This window comes from Harmonia axyridis, chromosome 6 (assembly GCF_914767665.1).
Source record: "Harmonia axyridis chromosome 6, icHarAxyr1.1, whole genome shotgun sequence".
NCBI classification, from domain to species: domain Eukaryota; kingdom Metazoa; phylum Arthropoda; class Insecta; order Coleoptera; family Coccinellidae; genus Harmonia; species Harmonia axyridis.
The window spans coordinates 31,557,941-31,580,947 of record NC_059506.1 but is presented as its reverse complement, the minus strand read 5'-3'; the positions used below and the strand labels follow the sequence as shown (position 1 = coordinate 31,580,947).

The following is a 23,007-nucleotide window of genomic DNA, read 5'->3' as shown; positions in this document are numbered from 1 at the left end:
CAATTGAACAAGAAGAATTATTTTATTTTATAATTTTAGCTGTTTGTGGTGTTAGGTTACAGTGCTCGATGGTTATTTATATTTCTATGGTACAGTAGAACCGTAAACATTTCATCTGTTGATAGTTTATCAGCTGTTTTTGATGATTGCTTAAAGTTGTGGATTCTTTCAAAATACGTAGTGTGTATACAGAAATAAAAGATGTCGTATTCACCGCCGTCTCTCTACAATTTAACCTTGAGGGTGGCCTCTGAAAAAACGCTTGTGGATGCTTTGTTTTACAAAACATGGGTAAAAGAACTGAGAAGTCTTCCAAATAATATTCTTTTCGATTGTTATTATATGGTGAGTATAACTTTCTCTTTCACTTTTATTGTAAAATTTTTATTCAAAGTCCACAATCAATTTACTCAGTATTTTCTATCTAGTTAATGTTGAATCTAAAACATTTTGGATAATGCTTCAATTTAAATACCTGTATTGGCTTAATATCATTCACGTCGAATTGAGTTTATTTTGAGAATGTATGAGATGATCAATGCTTTCATATGCATGCTTTGGTCTCTTATTTTTTTCTTTGAAATTCATATTCCAATCCTATTTGATGATCTTATCAAAATAGCATATTTACTTAGTTTTTTTATAAACATATCAATATTGAACAGAAAAATTAAAAAAATTTCCTTTCTAACAATTTTCTTTTACTACTTATTTGTAATTAATATGGCAAGAAAGGATTAATGATACACAAAAGTATTATTTTGTCTTTTAAAGATGTAGTTGAGATTAGGGGATTTTGAAACAAGTATTAAAAGAATTTCTATTTATTTTCAGCTTTATTCAAGAGACCATTTATGCATACTAAGCGATGAACTGAGTGATGTTAATGTTATAAATAGACTCATTTTAGTCCCAAATAATCGTACCAAATTGTTAAGGTTGATTCAATCTCAACTTGATCATGGAAGCAAACCACCGCTAGGTGTATCCACTGCCTTACTTTCTAATTTCATCAAACTTGCTAAAGCTCCTATAGTAGATAAGAGTTTAATCAATATCGGATTGAGATTAGGAAGCTTATTGAATGAAGGAGGATGGTATTCTTGTTGCAAAGATTTAATGGTTACGACAGATTATTTATGCCAGAGATTTCCAAGGAATAAATTTATAAGGAATAAACTCCTCCAATGCTACCAGAGGTTGGTATCAAAATAATAACTCTAAAACATAAAAAAAAATATGATATTAGGATTTAATTATATTCAAGATTAGGGTAGTTTGAAGATCAAAATATATTTTTCTTCTCTCTAGTATCTCCAAAGGATTCATAATTTAGACAACCGAATTTTCGGACTATTTGTCAGTAGCTACCCATGAAAACATAATACTCAGCTGATTGCTATAATTTTAATATTAGGTGTACCAAAACCATAAATCATTGAATTAACATGTTTTGTCGAAGCAAATCTGATAACAAAGAGAAAATATATGGTTTTCCATTTCATGATCTGATTCAGATAATATCCTGATTGCCAACACATGAAAAATAGTGAATAGACTTTGAATGATTATGGAAAAATTTGTTTATTTACATTTTAATAATGAAACCTTGAATCGATTGAGATTAACAATATCATGAAGCAGATATTTTTTGAATAACAGATCAATAAAAACTTGGTGCAATGAAGTAGGGTAAATGCACTGGTTAGCCGACCGGCACTGGTTCTCGACCATTCCGTGATTTGAGATGAAATAATAATAAAAATATATCATGTAGTGCAAAATATTTTCGCGGTACGTGTTCTCGACCATTCTACCCTTCCAAGATAGTTTGCATAGTAGTGGTATAGGTCGGAGTTTTCGCGCTAAAAATTAGTTTATAATCGTCTATCATAGAAAAGGGTTCTTTCTCGTCCTCTCTTAGAAAAGTGCTTTGTGATATATGACCAGAAAATAGTAATTATTTCTTATTTTAAATGAATTATGTGTGTATATTTTGTTCCATATCAACTATAAGATATATTTTCGAGTGTATTTCAATCAAAAAGCAAATAAATGTATATTTTTTTGTTTAATATTCGGCGGTCGCGAACTGGTATTGGAAAATTTGTATCTTTTATTTCTCGACCAAAGTGGTCGAGAACCAATATGTTACTTCAATAATTGTTCATTTCAACTGATATATTTCTGTTGGATCATTTTCGTTATTTTTCGATACCTTGATTCATTTATATATCTACTTTGTGAATATTAGTTTGCGACCACCGAATTAACGTTGAAACACTTATTTCTACCCTTTATTTATTCGCGGTCGAGAACCAATTTGATTGTACTTAATTCTCGACCACTGGTGGTCGGTGTTTTATATTTTATTTACTCATTAGTTTCTAAATAGATATTAAGAGCAAAATGACCAAATAATGTTGTATGAGTTGTTATTTTGAAATATTTATAGAAAGTGGAAACTTTTGCAAAATAATTTTTTTTTATGTTCCGAGTGTTTCTTACTTGATTACCTCATCTGAAACCCATCTGAGTGATAGGTAGTGATGTCGATGGTACGGTACGAAAGTAAGAACTAATCACTTATCTCGCTCTAAAATTTTTTATAAAATTTTTAAGTGGAGCGGCCACTATTATTAGTGGTCGAAAACTAACACAAAAATGGTCGAGAACTCTGCGGCGTGGTCGAGAACCGAGGTTATTGAGATTTTCTATAAGTTTTCACATTTCAAAGGTTAAATGCGGAAAGAGCGCTTAAAATTAGATGACAAATCATTTAAAACTCGCCAAAGAATCGATGAACACCAACACCATCAAAATTTGATAAGTTTATGTGTGAAAAAATCGTGCTCGAAATCGATGTTTCTGTTAACTGGTCAAGAACCAGTGCATTTACCCTATAAGACAGATTATTTCAAATAATGGATTTTTTTTTCAGGAAACTATATGCAGAAGTTCAGTTTAAGGATTTAGAAGGTGCTGAACATACTTATACAAAAGCACTTCAAGTTATAGAGGATTTAAAAAGATATGATGATCGTCCAAACCTAGCATTGATTTTTTCTAATTTTTCTGGTTTATTTTACATGAAAAGTGATTATTCTAAGGTGAGCTTGTTGATTTTTATTATTTTATTGAATTATATTTAGTTCAAACTATTCAAGAAAAAATTTTGTGTTATTATCATTGAATTATCGTTCATTGTTTACTTGTAACTCTTTCATTTGTAATGATCATGTTATTTGAAACGCCCCTTCGACTCTTACAAAAATCTATTGCCTAGATTAAGTTAGGTAGAAACTACACATATATAAAAAATTAAAGGTTAAATATAGGTCAAAATATAATAATAATAACCTTTAACAACAGATTGTTATGATAGGAATGAATTCTAAGTAATATTTACAAGAAAGTACTAACATTTGTTAATTTTTACAGGCAATAAAGTGGTCTCGGAGAGCACTAAGAGCACTTCATAAGGATTTATGCATAAGGTAACTATTTACAGACCTGATTGTTGATTCCGATATTGTTGACGGTTTTTTTTTTTTCAGAATTGTTATCGAAGTGTTGAGGCAAGCGTCGAAAGCGTCCATTGTGAAGAGATATTTCAATCAGGCCGGTCTTTTGATCAAACAGGCCCTGAATCTAGCGACCGATGTTTGGGCAATTGATCGGCATCCACGTTTCGCAGATACCTTGAGCGATTATGGATTTTTCCTGTTGAATTCAGACAACACAGACGAAAGCGTCAAAGTCTACCAGCAAGCGTTGAATATTAGATCATCAGTTTTTGTTAAATACAACATAAACGTAGCCATTGCACACGAAGATCTTGCTTATGTTTTGTATGTTCACCAATATAGTTCTGGGAGTTTCACTACCGCGAGGTAAGATGTTTTTTTTTTTTATTCTGATCTATAATTATTTATAAATTATTTATTCATAATAATATTAATTTACAAAAAAATTTTATTATTGTTGACGATCAATTGAATCATTTGTTTCATTTTTCACATTCTCTCCAGCTAATATTCAGTAGAAAATTCAAGAATAAGTTAAAATTCAGTGTAATTTCATATTCTAGGAAGAATACAGTATTTTTGAAAATGAATATTTTCATAATGATTTAATGAATATGTACCTGCTAAGGCCCAGTTTCACCAAATGCTTTAATCTTGACTTGGCTCTTAAGTGAGGCCTTAGATCACGATTAATGTAATGTAGCGTTTCACCACAGTCCAAAGCGCCATTTAATCGACCAATCGCGATTTAGCACTAATCGGCCATTTTTGGAGGATTATAACCTTTCAAGTTGAGATTAATAATTATTTATCAGTATGGAACTTTTGTCTATGTAATTATTTTTCCGGAAATTTCTAATTTTTGGGTCAATTTCATCAAAATATGACTATATGTATAGGCTCAATATTTAAAATACACGTAAACTTTGTTTTTGTGTTTTATGAAATCTATTGCAAAGAATAATTTATTGATATATTTGATTGAAATATTATTTAAGAAGCAGTTAAACTTGTTAATAAAAATAAATAAGTTAATAAAATTACGTATATAGTTTTTTTTCCAGAATGTGTGGTTTTGTGAAATGGGATAATTTCTTTTTAACTTCTGCAAGTTTCCGACATTTCGAAGCACATCACTCCATATTTTCGGCAAAAATTAACTTTGTTTTTTGTTTATAAGATGACAAATGATTTGAAATGTTATGAGTTATGAATGAATGACACCTGACACCTAGCGCCAATGGTGGTCATCACTGCTAATACGATACAGAACACTATAAAACTTTTTGTTCACAACGTTGCCAAATGGTTTGACTATTTAATCGCGATTTGGTTAATCGCGATCATCTTCGGACGGGTTGATGCATGGTGAAACAGAAAACACTGTTAAGCCTGCTTTAGTAACAAGCGGAGTTTAATCAATCTGGGATCAAGTGCTGTTTGGTGAAACTGGGCCTAAATGTGTTAAGCCCATTTTTCCTGACATTGAATAATTATCTCTTAATTTATACTAGCTTACAGTCTTCATCAGTATTATTCGCATGAACTTTGCTATTGTTGTCCAAATTTGAAACTCGGCTTCTTTTATTGTTCGGAAATTGGAGGTACCGGGTTCTTCACCATAATTTGACCCCACCTTTAACTTTGTTACTAGAAGAGGTACAAAAAAATGTTTTCTACAAAAGTTTCACAAAATCGACTAGTGTTATTTAAAATGATTTCACAAAACGAAATATATACACAGTGGGCAACATATTGATTGCAACTTCATTTTTTCAAATGGAACACCCTCTATATTTGACTAGCTCTTTTTCCCCTGATTTCGAATATGTAACATATGTTTGGCCTATCTCTCTTATTCTGAGTACCATAGAGTTTCAAATTCTAAGAACAACCTGGCAAAAGTAATCAATTTTCAAGTGGAAGGCTGCGATAACTCAAAATGCCATTTTTGAGTTATCTCGTTGGCAACGATATGACATACGTTTTTCACTATAAATTGGAATTGGATCATTTGGATGCAACTCCATATATTCTCTCCTTTCAGCTTTCCTATTTTATTGTTCTCCACATAAAGCGAAAATATTTCAAATTTTTCCGCTTCTGTGTAGTGCATATTCGGTGAATAGTTTTATTCAATGACAAACATATGTTATATATCGTAGCCAACGAGATAACTCAAAAAAAGGCATTTTGAATATCGCAGCCTTCCAATTGAAAACAATTACTTAGCTTGCCAGGTGGTTCTTAGAATTTGAAACTCTATGGTACTCAGAATAAGAGAGATAGGCCAAACATATGTTATATATTCGAAATCAGGGGAAAAAGAGCTAGTCAAATATAGAAAATATACAGGGTGTTCCATTTGAAAAAATGAAGTTGCTATCAATATGTTGCCCTCTCTGTATATATTTCGTTTTGTGTTTTTAAATAACACTAGTCGATTTCGTGAAACTTTTGTAGAAAACATTTTTTTGTACCTCTTTTAGTAACAAAGTTGAAGGGGGGGGGTCAAATTATGGTGAAAAACCCGGTACAAACAGAAATGACAGATTCTTTGGATCAATTTAGAAAAAAGAGTCCTACAAGCAAACGCTTTGTTATAGAGATATAGGATGCTAAAGTTTGATTTTTTTTTTCATAGCACCTTCTCTTCACAAGATATTTAACTTAAATTTGGCTCAGATATTCCAATTTGCAGTTTTAATGATGTGATATGCTAATTTTGTATGCAAATATGTAGGATGTTTTTTTTTTTAATATTGCCCGTTTATTTCCTCCAGAATTTTTTTCGATGGTAGTTTAGAAAACATAGAAAAACTTTGGTCCAGTATAAGATACATAGAAAACCTGGTGTGTCTATTTATACCTTTGAAACTTTCAGACAAAGACATTCCGAGGAATCGCGTCTGTTTCAGATGGCGCATACATCGTTTATATTTGACATTTCTCCCGATTCTCGGCTCTCGTGACCTCTGAGTATAGAACAATAATATTTTATATTCTATGCTCGTAACAATCTTCTATACTCTGTCATTATATTCCATCCATTTCATTAAAAATTCCATAGGAACTGAATTTTAATTTATTGTGAAAGTTTGTTAAGTCTAAAATCAGTATTTCATTTTCAAACGGCGCCAAACAGATAGCGGAAATTCGAACATTTCTGAAGAGCGCCACCTTACAGAACTCTGGTGAAACAGAACACCAAAGCAACAGGTGGATATCTCGAAAAGTCGGAAACAAAATCGAAACAGTACACACACCAGGGACTCTATGCATGCATCTTAGTCCAGTACTACATTTTTTGATCTCACTATTTTGAAACCAGGTGGATATATTCAACTTAATTGCTGAAAATTTCAAATAATTTTATTTGTTTCTCATTTGTAAACGTCAGTTTCCAAAAACACAATATTAATCAAGAAAGTTTATTTTATCAAGTCACTAACTTGTAAAACTGACAGTTAACTTGCAAAATTTTTACAAGTTAGTAGTATTATTTACATTAGAAAATTTTGTTTTATCGTCATATATGTTGAAAATCATGGTACAATTGTTATTTCCAGTAACACAGATTTTGATGATGAAAGAGTTGATACTGATGATGATGAACCATCAGTTGTTAAATTTTTTGTTTGCCGCAATGTCACAATAACGTATTTTCCCATATCTTCTACATCATTCATGTTTAAGGAGAGAATTTCGTCACATCGACAACATCCAAAAATCCAAAATATTGTTACAATTTTCGCCAGCAACCACTGGTCATCAGAAGCATGTAAAAGAAATTGTTCAGCCTCTTCTTTACTTAATACCTTGGCCTTTTTTGGCGTATAACGATCATTTTTTCGTTTCAGAAACGCTATTACCTTTTGAAATCTGCAAATGACAACTAAACGTCATATTTTTCAATAAATTTTTTAAGGAAAACAAACCTGCGAACAGGGGCATATTCTTTCATTTCCAAGAAGCTTTTCAGCATAGACCATTTTGCCCATAAAGTATTAGGGCTGAATCTAGCTGATAATTGATTCAAGAAGACCAACAAAACATCTTCAGTTACCCCAATCACACTATTTTTGTTTTGTCACTTTTTGAAGTCGTCGTATTCTCGCTCGTACCTTGAAGCTGATTTTGCAGGTAATAAACTTGAAGCTACACTACTGGCTGCCTCAATAATTTCTTTTGGTACATTCATTCTCGCTTTCGGCGAAACAAATGTAAAGAAAAATAAACAGACATGTTTATGGCAACGCTTCCATAGCTTACATAGACTTACATATATGTCTATGATAGCTTACGACATTTGAAACAAATTATTGAGATTTTTTTGGAATTTATCTAACATTTTTACAAAAGAGAAACAAATAAAATATAAAACAATACACGCAAGGTAACGGGTTTTACTGGCTCAAGGAGGTAACTGACTCGCCTGCGGCTCGTCAATTATATCCTCCATTCGCCAGTAAAAACCCTCTTACCTTGCTAGTAATGTTATATACTATTTAATCAGTGAATGGAACCCAAATATTTTAGACCACTCTCTGCCCAAAACTGTAAAATTAGAGATATTTGCTTGAAATGATGGCTGTAGTTTCCCTGGGATATAATACTGTACATTTTGATTTTCCATATTCATTCAAAGGTCCTATTATTATTAATTTATTTTCAGTACTCATGCGGAGACTGCGTTAAGGATCATGGACAAAGTAATTAGGGGGGATAACCTCCTTAAGTCTTCAGCAAAACGAGTGAAGGCCCTTATACTGGAGGAGATAGCTTTGGACCTTCCAGGTGCAGATATCAGATTTTTAGTGGAGAATTATTTTAGAGAAGCCGAGGAATTGCACAAGGAGGCTTTGGCATCTTCCTTGAAGACGTTTGGCGAGAATAACCTTCTAACAGCAAAGCAATATGGTAATTTGGGAAGGTTATATCAGAGCATGAAAAGGTTCGACGAGGCTGAAAAAATGCATCTTGCTGCTATCGCAATCAAGGAAGAATTGTTAGGACCATATGACTATGAAGTAGCTCTAAGTGTAGGACATTTAGCTTCGTTATATAATTATCAGATGGGTCGTTACAAGGAAGCAGAAGAACTGTACAAAAGATCTATCGAAATCAATATCGGTTTATTTGGAGAAAGTTATTCAGGTTTAGAATACGATTATAGAGGAATTGCTCATATTTATATTAAATTAGAGGACCTACCAAAAGTGCAATTATACCAACAGAAGATGAGAGATTGGACAAGGCTCCGCAATGAAATTCCACCTATACGTTATGATGATGAAGTTTTACCCGTAGACCAAATTGTGGCTAACTATTTTAAAATGTGTTAGGTATTCTAGTCATTTTTGAAAATTTTTTAATAAAAATTTTGTATCGTTGTTTCAAATGTTAACAGGATGATTCTTTATCATTTTTCTTTATTATTGCTTTATATCACCATATACAGGGTGTTTGGACAAACATTTATAGTCCTTTATATGACATCAGGAGACTAAATTTCGTCATTTTTCAGCAACAGTGTGACCTTCGATGTAACAGTTTCCAGTCACAACTTGGTATTTCTTGGTACTCAATTCGAGCATTTTGAAGTATTTTCTTCAGAATTTTATACTGTATTTGAATTTAGTCCAAAAAAAAAAAATATTGAATTGTAATCAGACACCGTTTTTAGAAGGTTACACAAAACTCACCAGACTCAACTGTATTCTGCTCAAAAATGACATCAGACACCATGTATCTTGCAGTGAAAATCTTTTGATGTCATCTATTCGAATATATGTTCGTTCAGTTTATGGTGAAACAATCTCTTGTTTGTTTGAGAAGCACCTTCATGTACATAACAGCTTTTTTTTGTTTTGATGAATATTACTCACAATTACAGTGCAACTGTACAACTGTTTTCAATTTTAAAAAAGAAACGTCTATGTCGACTTTTCTCCAGTGACCAAAATCTACAAATTAGGAAAAACAAGTGACGAGGATTTTGTTTAATCTTTTTATTAAAAAACAAAACCAGTATAACTGTTCGAATTGAAAAAATTTGATGAGTCTAGTGTTATAAAAAAAGATGTGATACGTTTATATTTTTTGTTTGCGATCCTTCGGAAAGATCATAAATTATTAATTTTTTCGTAATATTTATTGTAATTATTTTTGATTCTATATGCTATTTACTCGATAAAAATCTGATTTAAATGATATGATTTTTTTTTAGCTGTTAAAACATTCCTATTGATCTTTTTTGTTTTTATTATAGATTGTGATGAGAAATTTTAATTGAAGTTTGAAATTATATGTTGAATCGAAAATAAACTAATTTAATGTTAATTCTAATAGTTTTATTTCCAATTGTGAAACTTTCACATCATTACACATACAAAATTGAATTGAAATCGGATAAGAATTGTAAAAGTTATGGCTTTTACAATAATGTGCAGACACACCTACAGACATTTAATCAAAGTTGTTAAGGATGGTCTGAAATGCATTATGCAAGTGGAAATTTTCGAAATCGAAGACAAAAAAATGTTTCTATTCAGCTACTTTTGGACTTGGAAACAATAAAATAATCAAAGTTCTTCTAATATTATTTGAACATTGAAAATTTTATAAAAATTCTGTAGACCTTTACAACAATGTAATATTTTTTGATATATTTATTTGTTGCTCCAGAAATTTTTATAATTCTTTTATTGGTAATAAGAATGTTTTGAAATGGTGAAGTTTGAAATAAAACGTTGGTATACAGGGTAATTCCCCAGCTACGGTACAAAACTTCAGAGGGTAATTTTTTGGGTTGTTTTAAAAAAAAGCTCCGCTTTTGAGATTGAAGTTAAATAAAAATGTTATTCACAAAATATTCTTATACCGATTTGGTATAGTCATTTGAAATAATGAGGTAGAAATTGCTTATTATGTTACATTTGGTTTTTTCATTTTGTTGAATAAAGTAAATTTCTTTTCCAAAAATATGTTTAATATGAAGAAAACAGGAGATACTAAAAAGTTGATTTCAGTTGCTTAATCTTAAAAATTACGAAAAAAGTCATTATTTTATTTTTTTTTTTCAATAATGTTGGCTGTTTTGAACACTGAGTCGACACTGGACTCATAGTTTTTAATATAGTTGGCGCTAAATAAGCGTCTTATTACTTCAAATAACTGTACTAAATTTCAAGAATATTTATGAAATTTTATAAATACCAAGCAACTTTTTTAAATGATCTATAGTTATAGGAATCACACTCTTTAATTTTTCTCACACCAACCTGACCTGTCTGTAAAAAAGAATCACATAATAATGAAAGATATTGGACTGACCTAAATTACATTCAGATTGGTATTTTTATAGAGACGAGTATAGATATTTCCCGAAACTTGTCGACTTTAACTGGTTGGTGCTAAATATTAAACAATCGACACAATATCTAAACGGACGATGGTTATATTTTTTCAATGAACTTACGTGCATTTAGCTCATTTCTGACTTATCCCAAAACATGGAATACATGATAATAAATTTGAATTATCATAGTTTTATTATTGTTCTTATCCCACGCTGTGAAATTATCGTAATGTTAACTTGGTAAGAGTCGTCATATGAGTATAGAATATAGATGCGGAATCATTAATCAAATTTATCTTTATTCCTCAAGTAAAAATACCACATCTTTTATGACTCAGGACAGTTTTGAATCAATTTGCCAATTACCTTTTGGAATAAGTACCTTTACTACCTATAATCGTTTATTATTCTTTTTGTTATCTAGTCGCGTTGTTATCTGGTAATGGTAACTGAAATTTACCGATGTGGTTCAATATACTAAAATTATGCATTTAGCGGTCTAGGAAATTTTAACCATTATATTCACACCATGAAGATTTTCATTTTGTTCTTAATGGTGGTAGTATATGCTATCCAAACTAGTGAACAAGCAAATATTACTGTAGAAAATGGGAAATCTAAATCTGGTGAGTTTTAAGCAATGTATTCTTAGAAACAAAATAACTTTTGATAGTGTTGGTTATTAGTGGTGTGCACTTTTTTTTCGATTGAGTAATAAGTTTTGGGTAGAATTTTTTGTTGGAAAATATTCTTTTTTCATTCTCTATTTCTAGATTCTTGTTAGTTATTGCTTTCATAAGAATTTTCTCTTTATTTTCAGTTAAGGAAGACAAAAAGATAAAATCCAAAGGTATGTTATTATTTTAAAATGTGAAGAATGCATATGATAGAAATTGATATCCAGTAGGGATATGTTTTATTGATATGTAATACTTTTTCAGAAAATCCAATTGATACCTTGCTTTACTTGGCCAATTCTCTTTTAAGAGGGGATTTCATTGCTACTTTGACTAAGATAGTGGAAATGGTGCAAAGACAAGATACTGGACTAATAATGAAGGTGTTATTAATTCTCATTCACCGCACATTGATTTTCTTACAACCTATTTTTTATTTAATTTTTCCATCCACCAAAGATGAAGGAAATACAGCGCAAAGTTTTAGATCTAGAGTTGAAACAATGTCTCGCCTGATGAATGTTCTTATGAACTGAGGTATTTACAATATACTTGTAGTGAAAATATGCAAAGTATAGTTTCAATCTGTTTTCCCTTCATTTAATTAAGTATTAAAATATATTTGAAGATTCAGTTAAGCTGAAAAGTTTGCGATAATGAACATGCAGTAAAATGTATTTCCATTAAGATAATGAAACTGGAGATAACAATGAGTAAACAATTCTGATGAGAACTTTCTAATTTGAAGTAATTATATAAATTGAGTTTGAAGAATATTTCAGTATATAAATAAAAATCGATCTCCTATATCCTATAAATCAGCCAGTTTTTCCCCGAACGTGACTCTTTTCAAGTATTTGGGCACCCTAGAGTAGCTATGATGAACATCTTATACGTAGGTGCATATTACTACTCATTTTCTGAAAGTAAAAAGAAGAAAATACGTAGGTCAAATGAACCAAGAAACCATAGAGAATATGGATTGTCAGCGCATAGGTCTGTCACTTTTTATATTTTTCTTTGCTTTCCTCAGTTGTCTAATTTGTTACGTACGATATTCACGTAGTTAATTGCTGAACTATGAAAGAACTTCGAAATTTCGGTTACTGAATTTAATAACTAACTTATCTGTGATAAACCAGGAATTCTAAAGTAGTTTTAATTGTTGGACCGAGCTTTTGAACATCACTCGTTCATTATATGACTGTATTACGTCTAAAATTCTTCGATTAGGTAAAGGCTGAATAGAACATGGCCGCCTGACTATACTACACTATCAGTTTTTGATAAATGTGAAAGAGTGAATATTGCCTAGGAATGGAGCTAAGGGTTGGAAATAAATATAGATTAGGACGAAAAATTGGCTCTGGTTCATTCGGAGATATATATTTAGGTATGTTTCATCCATGTTTTTTTCGTTTGTTGATATTGGTAAACAAAGTGATTGTGCCTAGAACAATGATAGTGACAAACAATACGTTCCTTTATTTTTAGGGACAAATATATCGACTGGTGAAGAAGTAGCTATTAAATTAGAATGTATCAAAACAAGACATCCACAACTCCATATAGAATCAAAATTTTACAAAATGATGCAGGGTGGAGGTGAGTTATTTTGTACATTTATTATTCATTTGTGGGATGGATTCATGATCAGATTGCTCAATGTTATTGCTACAGCTGAATGTCAAAAGGAGGACTTATTATGATGTGGGAAGGTGTTGTTGAAACTGTTGCATTTCATATTGTAGTCTTATTAAGTTCGGTGTGTAAAATGAACTTGTTGAACATATTACATTTTTTCAGATAATTTTAAATCTGAACCTTTTTGTACATCATCTCATCTAGTCAAATAGCTTGCTTATATCCAAAATTTCAAACAGGTTGTTGTACAACTATTCTTTCAATTTATTAACTTTGTTACAATAAGAGGAAGTAATGATAGTTTAATGTTCAAACAAAAGATAATTTTTGCAACAGTTTTGTAAGAACAGCCTTGGGCTGGTGATTATGAAAATTAATAAAAAGACTATTCTTTTTTCATTACTTATAATAGTGGAAATAATCTTGTAGAGTTGAGGAAAGTTGGTTAACCTTAACAATAATTGCATAATTCCAACAAGGTCTAGTTAATTGAAGTATTTCTTTTAGATGGGGGTTTAGCTTTAAGATAAATGAATAATGTTATTTAACTTATCACAATTTATTCTATAAATAATTTGTAACTTTCATAAGAAACAACTTTGGTCATCATAATTAAAGTTGAATGTCTCACTCGTAAATTGATTGATAATTTGAATGGTGAAGTCAACTAAAGAAGCAATTTCTTCTAAACTTCCACTTTTTGATTCTTTGATTTTGCATTTCCTGTTTTTCTTGAGATCTGAAAATGAAACAGAAAATTGGTTTTTCAGCTATCCACAGTTGCAGTTCATACATTTAAAAAAATTTAGTATGTTATTTGGCAATTTTTCGCTTATTATTTTGATATTCAGGTAGTTGTGAAGGTAATTTTGTTCTTTGATCATGAGAATTGATATTTTTCTTTCGAAAATTGTGGCATGTTTTTACTGAGTTTGATTTTACTACACCCCTTGGAAACTTCATTTACCTGATGATATTGTCATCATTGGAAACTAAAGTTTACTGCCGAATCCAATTTGTGAACTTTTAGTAGTTTTTGTTCAATAATGACATAAGTGTTGAATGGAAAAGTTGTGAGGACTGTATCACAAGAAGCATTACATTTTTTTTAATACGAGATTTTAATAATATTCTAAGCATTTATGAAATGAATTGGAAGCGAAATAGATTCACAATTCTTGAAGAACAGCTTGGAGATTGAAAAAGTATACAATATAAAAATGGGAGACTTAAAACAACACATTCAAAAGAAACTTTCTGTCACAAAAGAGTATGGATAAATAAATTGCATGAAGAAACTTTATTGCATTAGTGCAATAAAATGTTCATTGCACAAATTTTTCATTCTACTACAGCGTTTTCTGATCATATCAATCATAAATGTTCGAATCGGTGCCAAGTTTAGTTATGATTAATAGTATATTATTATATATTACTAGTATATTAATATAACATTTATTTTTATGTTTTTTAATCACTATTATTATTATTTTGGGTATTAGTTTCTTCAAGTATCACCCAGATAAATTAATCATTTAAAAAACGTGGCATCTATTCTTCCTCAACTTCTGTAGATCAGGATATACCATAATAAGACATCGAATTCGACCCAATCAGTATAATTAATATTATCGTTTCACGATTGTAAGCGTTCTATCGTTTTCGAGGTATTAATTTTTTCAAATCTTTCATTTTCTCGAATTGGGATATCCGGCTCGAAGGACCAACCCATTTTTGAACCGAATTTCGAGGTTTTTTAATCACGGAGATCGATTTTGAGCGTTCATCGAAAGAAATAACGAAACAAAAGCGTAGATTTCCCACGTCCCGATCGCTGTAAACTACGCTGCAGCCGTTTTTTTATCCACAGAAGGTGACGAGTCACAACAAATGTTTCCAGCCGCGATGTCAACGTCCTTCTCTAAGCACATGAGCCCCCTTATTTTTTTTCTTCCATCTTCCTAGTCGAGTCGTTACATTGCCCTATCTGTGACGGTATCGAATTGGAACGAGCGATAGAAAATGACTATTTGTCTCAACTCGAGGTCGTGGAATGTCAAGCGACAGCTCTCTTCCAGCTGGGGGACGTACAGTTTACGGACAAGTTTGTTTTCGAAATGCATCATCGGATGCCCTACGTACCGCGTGGATGACTTCGGCTGAAGGAGGATGTTTACCGAATGATCTTGGGGTCCAGAAAAAAAATTTCGAGAAGATTAAGGTGTCTAGTGGTCTATTTTAGGAGGGCTATCATTGTAACAAGTGCAATAACTGAGCGTTTATTTCATTGCACGAGTGGTGACATTGACGTCAGAGCAGGTTACATCGGAAATGTGCATAGAGTAATAATAGTAAACATAGAGGGAGTATACGCAATTTTTACATGTCTCCAACATGGTTAGATTACGTTGTCGGATTGTGATATATTTTCAAATCCACAATTTTACTATATCGTTATGAATGTATGTTATATTGAATGAAATATTGTTATTTGAGTGATTACCGATTAAATATGCAAATTTGAATATTTGGAATCCGATATTTTTCCTAATTGTCGAATTTACAATAAGCAGAATATTTATTATTTTCTGTATCTACCGGCTGAAACGCAAGGTTTGGCAACTTTTGCTTTCCTAGTGTCATCGGTTGTTTCACGTCGGTTGGCGTGCTTGAAGTTTGTTTTCTGAATTTCTGATATATTTAGGTATTCATTCCAATATATTTGGAATTAATATGAAACGTTGATTCACTATGGCACATAAGAAGTGCGTTCTTTGTGGAGAAACTCGCGAATTGAGTGAAATATCATATCACTGATATGTTTTCAGTTCCGCGCGTTTCATGTCAATTTTGATAGTTCATGTTGGGGATAAAATTTGATTACTGAAAATGACATATGCTCCCTCTATCTATGTTTATTACTCTGAGGAAAAACTGATTACGCTCTATTATTGATGACGTTACACCGCCATTTTTGGTTCTCCTGTCAGTGTTCGGAATCCGAACAAACAAATTGTCAATCAAATTAGTACGTTGTCGTTGAAGAAATTGGCTTATTTCGATGAATGAGATTATTTAAGATTTTACTATTAATTGATAGACAGAAGGCACGAGATTAATGCCAGTAAGTTCGAACTTGAAGTTCAACTAATAAACACGGCTTTATACAAAATCTGGGGAATGATACAGGATTCAAACTTACTGGTATTAACCTCCTTCCTTCTGTCTATCAATTAATACTGAAATAGTTCCTCAAATACTCTTATTTATGAAAATAAGCCAATTCCTTCGATGACACCGTACTAATTTGAATGACAATTTATTTGTTTGGATTCCGAACACTGACAGGACAACCAAAAATGGCGGTGTGTGACGTCACACTAATAGAGCGTATTACAGCTGACAAGTTAACATTGGTAATCACACAAACATATTTAAATAATGCTAGTTTGACAGATATATGTAGTAGAAAAACAATACGTTTGAAACATAGTTTTGTGGAAATAGTTTATTTCAGAAGATTATCGCATTTTTCAACTTTATCAGTGAAATTTCCCAATCACAGAACGAGCGTGACCAAATCTGTGATTATTTGAATTTTTCCATATGATATCTCGCGATGAAACTGGAAATACTGAACCACTGTTGTAGTTGCTTCAAGCTTCGTTGTGAATCTTGTGAGTGGGCCAAATAATTTGGCTACGCACTGTGGGCGAGATCGCCAGATAATCTGGTCATCATTCATGTATTTGATTCAATTAATTGATCATTAGAAGGACGCTAGTCGAAAGTGGTCGAAACCAGTGACGTTTGTTGATGATCCAATGCAATTTTCCCCTCATCAATATTAATCTCCAGTAAGAGTGGAACCGACAACTTTTTCAGAACAATTATGGTTTCACTTTCATCCTAAAACTCGTATGGTATACCGGCTATCGGGCGTCCAACTTCGGACTGTATATAAGCATATGAAGTAAAACTGCACACTGTCAACTCGTTGTAACTATATAACGGTACAGAGAAGATAGAGAGGAGAAGATATCAGTGATATTACGATTCTGAATAAAAACAAAAACTAAAAAAGCACTGCCACTATTGGTAAATCTGTTGTCTGTATAATATTGAGCTTTTTCCCAATACTCTTCTTGAATTTTATCTACAGATGAATTTTGCATGGAGTTTGAAATTGTTTTTCTACATCTAAATGTATGCAAATGGCTTTGGACAACGAACGGCCGTTTTTTTCAGACTTTTGGAATTTACACATTACAAAACATAAATTGTGAAAATTTAAGTGGAATAATAATTCCTCCAATGATTCCCAAGGTTTTTTTGTTAATAAACCAGAAGTGCTCGAAATCCAATTTCAACAAAACCAACCATTTCGATGAACCTTTATAAAACTGACAAATAATTCGGCATTTCACTGTTATTGAACATCTGCCTGTAGCTTATGACCATTTTAAGTGTCCCCACAAAAAGTACAGCTGTATCCAAGCGGTTATCTTCCACCTGCTGCAGACTGTGATTATATCCGCGTTGCATAGTTAAATTTTTTTCGATGTTCGGTTGGCAGAATCGACTGGTACAAACCTCCTCCTTAAAGACTTGTTTTTGTATTTTTAAGGTGTTGATCAAGTTTGGCTTATTGTATATGGGTGTTCTAGGTGAAATACTAAAATTGGGTTCATTGTTTATAATGCCAATAATTTATTAAATTATCAATACAAAACTAAACTATAATACGGTCTTTGAGAGTAGTACATATTAAGTGTACAACTTTGCTTCCGACGTTTTGCAATAGATGGCTGTAGCGGTAAGTGGTAGTCGAAATAAATAGATCGTAGATGTCACAGAATAAGCTTAGGTATTTGTGAACATAACGCCATCGAAGTATTAGTCGATTTGTGTCTGCATCATAAAGTTATTCTCGATTAAACATGTCAGCTTACGAGCCAAATTCTTGCCATTTGCGGGAGGTATTATGAATACATATGCGGCTGAGGATCATCGAATGCTCTCGAATACCTATGGTGAGGTCGCTATTCATGAAAAAACGTGCCGAGAGTGGTTTCAACGCTTCAATAACGCTGATTTTGACGTCGAAGACCAGAATGGTGGTGGAAGAGAAAAGGTTTCCGAAGATGCAGAATTGGAGGCATTACTTGATCAATACTCGTGTCAAACGCAACAAGAATTGACAGGATCATTGGGAATGACACAACTAGCCATTTCGAAACGCCTGAAAGTTATAGGAATGATTCAGAAACGAGGAAATTGGGTGCCGTACGAGTTGAAGTCGAAAGATGTTGAACGGCGTTTGTTTGCTTGTGAACAGCTGCTTGCAAGGCAAAGACGGTAGGGATTTCTGCATCGCATTGAGACTCTAGACGAAAAATGGGTTCATTACGATAATCCCAAGCTCAGAAAATAATGGGGATATACGGGCCATGCTTCCACGTCGACGGCCAAACCGAATATTCACGGTTCCAAGGTCATATTCGGTATTTGGTGGGATCAGCTCGGCGTAGTGTATTATGAGTTGTTAAAGCCGATTGAAACAATAACCCGCGATCGTTATCGAACGCAATTAATGAGTTCGAGCCGAGCATTGAAAGACAAACGGCCGCGATACAACGAGATATATGATAAAGTGATTTTAGAGCATGACAATGCTCGATACCATATTGCGAAAGTAGTCAAGACATACTTGGAAGCATTTGAATGGAAAGTCCTACACACCCGCCGTATTCTCCAGACGTTGCACCCTCGGATTATCACTTGTTTCGATCATTGGCGCATCGCCTGGATGACCACCACTTTCTACTTTGAATCATAAAAGTAAAAGCAGTTTTTGATAGGAAAGCCTCGGATTTTGAAGAAAAAAAAACGGCGGGATATTCCTCATGAAGCAAAGAGAAATTTATACCAACAAATTTTAATAAATCCACAACGTATCGACACCTGAAGGATCCTTGAAGACCATCAACTACCCGAAGTGCTGTCCTATCTCTCGGTAGAGATAAACGAAACATTGGTGTCAACGACTCATTTCTGGAATCGGCCAGCGAAACAACGCGCGAAGCTCGTGGGTTCAGACGAGATAAAGGCGTTCCGAAAAAACGACGACGTGACGTATTCGATTCGAAAATCTCGTGGTATATCTGGCCGTCGTAGTCGTCGTCGGCTGCGGCCAATTTGATAAAGATAATGCGCGAGGTCGTTCGCTATGTACATTTTACGTAGCCTGCTATTGCACTTTGTCTCTTGCCCCGCTAACGGTACAACAGCGGAGAATCGTGGCCTATGGAACGGTTCGGAGAAAGGGAATATATACGGTGCTGCCTTCGTCGGTCAGGTGCAACGGTTTTTGCGCACAGGGCGCTATCTATAATAACGCGAGGAACAAGGATTTCGATAAATTTGCTGTTGCCGATCGTTTCTCAACACCTGTTGATGATACTATTCTGAACGATTGTTGAAGTAGGCACAATCTTATCGATAACTTCTTTGTTGTATATCCAAAGCAATTTTCCCCCTCATCATATCAATCTCTGGTAAAAGTGGAACCAACAAGTTTTTCAGAACAATTATGGTTTCACTTTCATCCTAAAACTTGTATGGTATACCGACTATCCGGCGTCCAACATCGTATATACTTAACTCCTCGATTTTCCGGCTTTAAAATGAAAATGTGGAAAATCGCTTGGACCCCTTAATTTCTGATTCGAGGGGGAACAACTTTTCCGCTCTTCGCATCCCCGTAACTTCAACCCCCTAACGGAGATGTGCACAACCCCTTGATTTTGAATAGGGATGAGGGGTGTTGAGATACCTCATTTCAAAATATCCATCGATAATGAAATAACAGCGAAAATGGCGAAAGAGACAATGTGGAATTTATCTCGAGAATATTATTCGTATCCGACAAATTTTAAAGGTATTTAGTAGTAAGTACTCTTCCACTATTTTACCTGTCATTTCGTTATCGACGGAAATTTTGAAGCGAAATTTCAGGATCAGATAGTACTCGATGAGATCTTCAAAATGAGGTATAACAATACCCCTCATCCCTATTCAAAATCAAGGGGTTGTACTAACCCCCATTAGGAGGTTGCAGTTACGGGTATGCGAAGAGCGGAAAAGTTGTTCCCCATCGAATCAAAAATTGTCGGGTCTCGGAGATTTTACACATTTTCATTTTGACGCCAGAAAATCGAGGTGTTACGTATATACAGTCCGATGTTGGACGTCCGATAGTCGGTAAACCATATGAGTTTTAGGATGAAAGTGAAACCATAAGTGTTCAGAAAAAATTGTTGCTTCCACTCTTACTAGAGATCGATATTGATGAGGGGAAATTGCATTGAATATAAAACAACGAATTTAACGATAAGATTAAGATGCCTCGTTCAGAATGGTCTCATCAAAACATTCGCCGAGTCTTCTAACTTCCGAAGAGGGCTTGCTTACAGATATACGATAAAAATCATTGAACGTAGATCGAATCGACGAGTCGGCGTCCGACCGCATCGACTTTATTATCTTTTTTTTTGCGACCTCCGTGCGCAAACCCGGGTAATTCACCTCTCGGAACCGATCGCGCGGAAATCCGCCTTCCAGCGGCCGAGCAGCGGACAGGTGCGTACCTACGGCCGTTTTTTCTCGCTAGCCGGCCCGAGAAAGGAATGTCCGGGGAAAGATCGTAGATAATATCGCGCGGAGAGCGGCGGGGTCGGCCTCGGCCGTTCTAGCGAGGTCGGGGCGGACGGAACGAACGTCGGTTCTTCGAGATATATCCCGCGTTATGCAACAACACTGTTGGTACCTGCTCTCTATCTCTCCGAGGTGTATATACGCTATATACAGGTGTATATACACTATATACAGGTGTATATACGCTATATACGGACGTCAGGTGGTCGCTGGGAGCTGGATAGGTAGCGTAGGGTCGCTTTGTGGTAAGAGATTTGATAATGTGGAATCCGGAATGTTTTATACGTTTTATGATGTAGACTGTAGAGGAAGGTACAGGGTGGTTCTCGTGGGCGGGTCGATGGATCTTGTGACTTATTTATTGGAGAAGAATTGAAAAATGAGCCATCATTAGGGGAGTATTTTTCACGGGGTATTCGAATATGTTATCGGTAATTCTATTGAACATGGACATTAATTTATTAGAAAAATTGGTTAATGTCTGAAATTAATTATAATAGCATAATATTTTATGACTAACATCCGGAAAAAGTACCTGTTGGCATAACAAATATTATGCTATAATTAATAATTTCAGACATTAACCAATTTTTCTTATATATCCTTGGCTAAAATTGTTCGGTTGGTCGCAAGATTCAGAAATCTGAATCATACTGACGACGTTAGAGGAAAGGTAGAAGAGAATCCTGAATGACTTCCCTTCCAACATTAACTTTCCCCAACTCTTGCGAACTACATAGTTTGTAACTAACATTTGATTCCGGGAGAAGCGGTTCCTCGTATGCGGTTGAAACTTTCAACTTCCTCGGTGGCTTAGTGGTGGAGCGCTAGACTAATAATTGAGAGGTTGTGGGTTCTAGTCCCGCTCGAGGAGGTACTTTTTTCGGAATTAAACAATTGTCTGTTAGCCATCAAATATGATATTTATTTATTTGATCATACGGCAAAGCCATTTTACATTGATGGAAAATTTTGGAATAACAGATTCACATCAAAAATATACACATAAATACAGATACATACACACATAAATACAGAGTACAACAAGCTCTCATTCATAAAGCTAAATTTTCGACTGATTTTGGTCAATGGGTAAAACCAGATTTCGGAGAGGTGAACCTAGTAAGAGCTTGGCTTTCGAAGTGTCTTTTCAAAGTGAAAATAGACACCAAAAATATATCAGTCCGACATTCATTTGCCAGCCGTGGAAAGTTATTAGGGAAAAAAGGTTTCTCAAAAAAAAAAAAAAAACTGCATATTCGAGTGGTATGAAGAATATCTTTGACATATTTTTCATAAGAAAATAATGCTTCATAGTATAGAATTTCCATTTCTGTTTGAATTATTAATATATGAAGGGGATGCTTCCTGAAGAAAATAAACTGAACATGTAGATATCACGGATACAGCGATCTTCCATTACAATTTCGATCAACAATTTGGCACGATCAAGTGAATATGTATGAAAAAAAAAACATTAGACCAAATTGCTAGTTGTATTGCTGAACTCTATCAAACCGCCTGAATGTAAACATCCACAGCACCAACCGAAACAATTTCGACACCGTCGTATTCAACCTAACTTGGAACAATCCATCCGATACCAATCTTCGAATGAGCTCCAGCACGCACGCAGTTCTGTACAGTTAGATAACCTAACCCGAAAATTCAATCAGAAGTACTAACTGGAAACGAACAATTCAATTCGTCCGAGTGTGTAAGTAGAGAAAAGAAAACGAGGTACCGGGATTGCCGTTGTGCTTTGACTGATTTCTCCGACGAAATACCTTTCAACGCTTCTTTTTTTTTTCGTTTCGAACAACGTTAGGATGACGTGCAAGTTTGGCCTGGCCAAATTGCGTAACACCAGCACTTGGCCAGATTGTTGTAGTAATTTGAATGTCAGTAGCGTAAATTTTTTTCTATGAGTTGTGCGAGTCTTTTCAACTATCGGCAGAGTTGTCGCTAGGTAAACTGCCGCCCAGAAGTCAACTCTCCAGAATGCAAAAAATGAATATTAATCTTTGAAAAATTCTGATAACATCAAATCAAAACTTGAAAAGTAAGAATGTGATAACACATT

At 33.7% G+C, this 23,007-nt stretch overlaps 3 protein-coding genes across 6 annotated transcripts in view; all 3 read left to right on the top strand.

Moving 5' to 3' along the window:
• The first annotated feature begins 81 nt into the window (after window positions 1-81).
• On the top strand, window positions 82-9,867 carry LOC123681768 (amyloid protein-binding protein 2). Its single transcript, XM_045620052.1, has 6 exons — window positions 82-345; window positions 835-1,199; window positions 2,942-3,110; window positions 3,442-3,497; window positions 3,558-3,893; window positions 8,203-9,867. The coding sequence occupies exons 1-6, from the start codon at window positions 202-204 to the stop codon at window positions 8,870-8,872; spliced, it is 1,740 nt and encodes a 579-aa protein (XP_045476008.1). The 5' UTR covers window positions 82-201; the 3' UTR covers window positions 8,873-9,867.
• Window positions 9,868-11,147: 1,280 nt separating this feature from the next.
• Window positions 11,148-12,136, top strand: LOC123681774. The gene is made up of 3 exons (XM_045620064.1): window positions 11,148-11,513; window positions 11,708-11,737; window positions 11,829-12,136. Exons 1-3 carry the CDS (start codon window positions 11,417-11,419, stop codon window positions 12,098-12,100), a joined length of 399 nt encoding a protein of 132 aa, XP_045476020.1. The 5' UTR covers window positions 11,148-11,416; the 3' UTR covers window positions 12,101-12,136.
• A 436-nt stretch (window positions 12,137-12,572) lies between these two features.
• The window catches only part of LOC123681771 (casein kinase I-like), a 36,243-nt gene continuing 25,808 nt past the window's right edge, over window positions 12,573-23,007 (top strand). For all 4 annotated transcript variants that reach the window (XM_045620060.1, XM_045620059.1, XM_045620057.1 and 1 more), the window contains exons 1-2: window positions 12,573-12,957; window positions 13,059-13,169. In XM_045620060.1, the coding sequence (XP_045476016.1) occupies window positions 12,882-12,957; window positions 13,059-13,169 (187 nt within the window). In that variant the 5' untranslated portion in view covers window positions 12,573-12,881. The remainder of the gene's footprint in view (window positions 12,958-13,058; window positions 13,170-23,007) is intronic.

Excerpts from the sequence above, each read along its gene's own strand:
- LOC123681768 (XM_045620052.1), top strand. The coding sequence starts at position 202 with ATGTCGTATTCACCGCCGTCTCTCTACAATTTAACCTTGAGGGTGGCC. Across the intron at positions 346-834 it reads TTTTCGATTGTTATTATATG|CTTTATTCAAGAGACCATTT; the intron begins GTGAGTATAACT and ends ATTTATTTTCAG. Across the intron at positions 3,498-3,557 it reads CATAAGGATTTATGCATAAG|AATTGTTATCGAAGTGTTGA; the intron begins GTAACTATTTAC and ends TTTTTTTTTCAG.
- LOC123681774 (XM_045620064.1), top strand. The coding sequence starts at position 11,417 with ATGAAGATTTTCATTTTGTTCTTAATGGTGGTAGTATATGCTATCCAA. Across the intron at positions 11,514-11,707 it reads AAATGGGAAATCTAAATCTG|TTAAGGAAGACAAAAAGATA; the intron begins GTGAGTTTTAAG and ends CTTTATTTTCAG. Across the intron at positions 11,738-11,828 it reads CAAAAAGATAAAATCCAAAG|AAAATCCAATTGATACCTTG; the intron begins GTATGTTATTAT and ends ATACTTTTTCAG.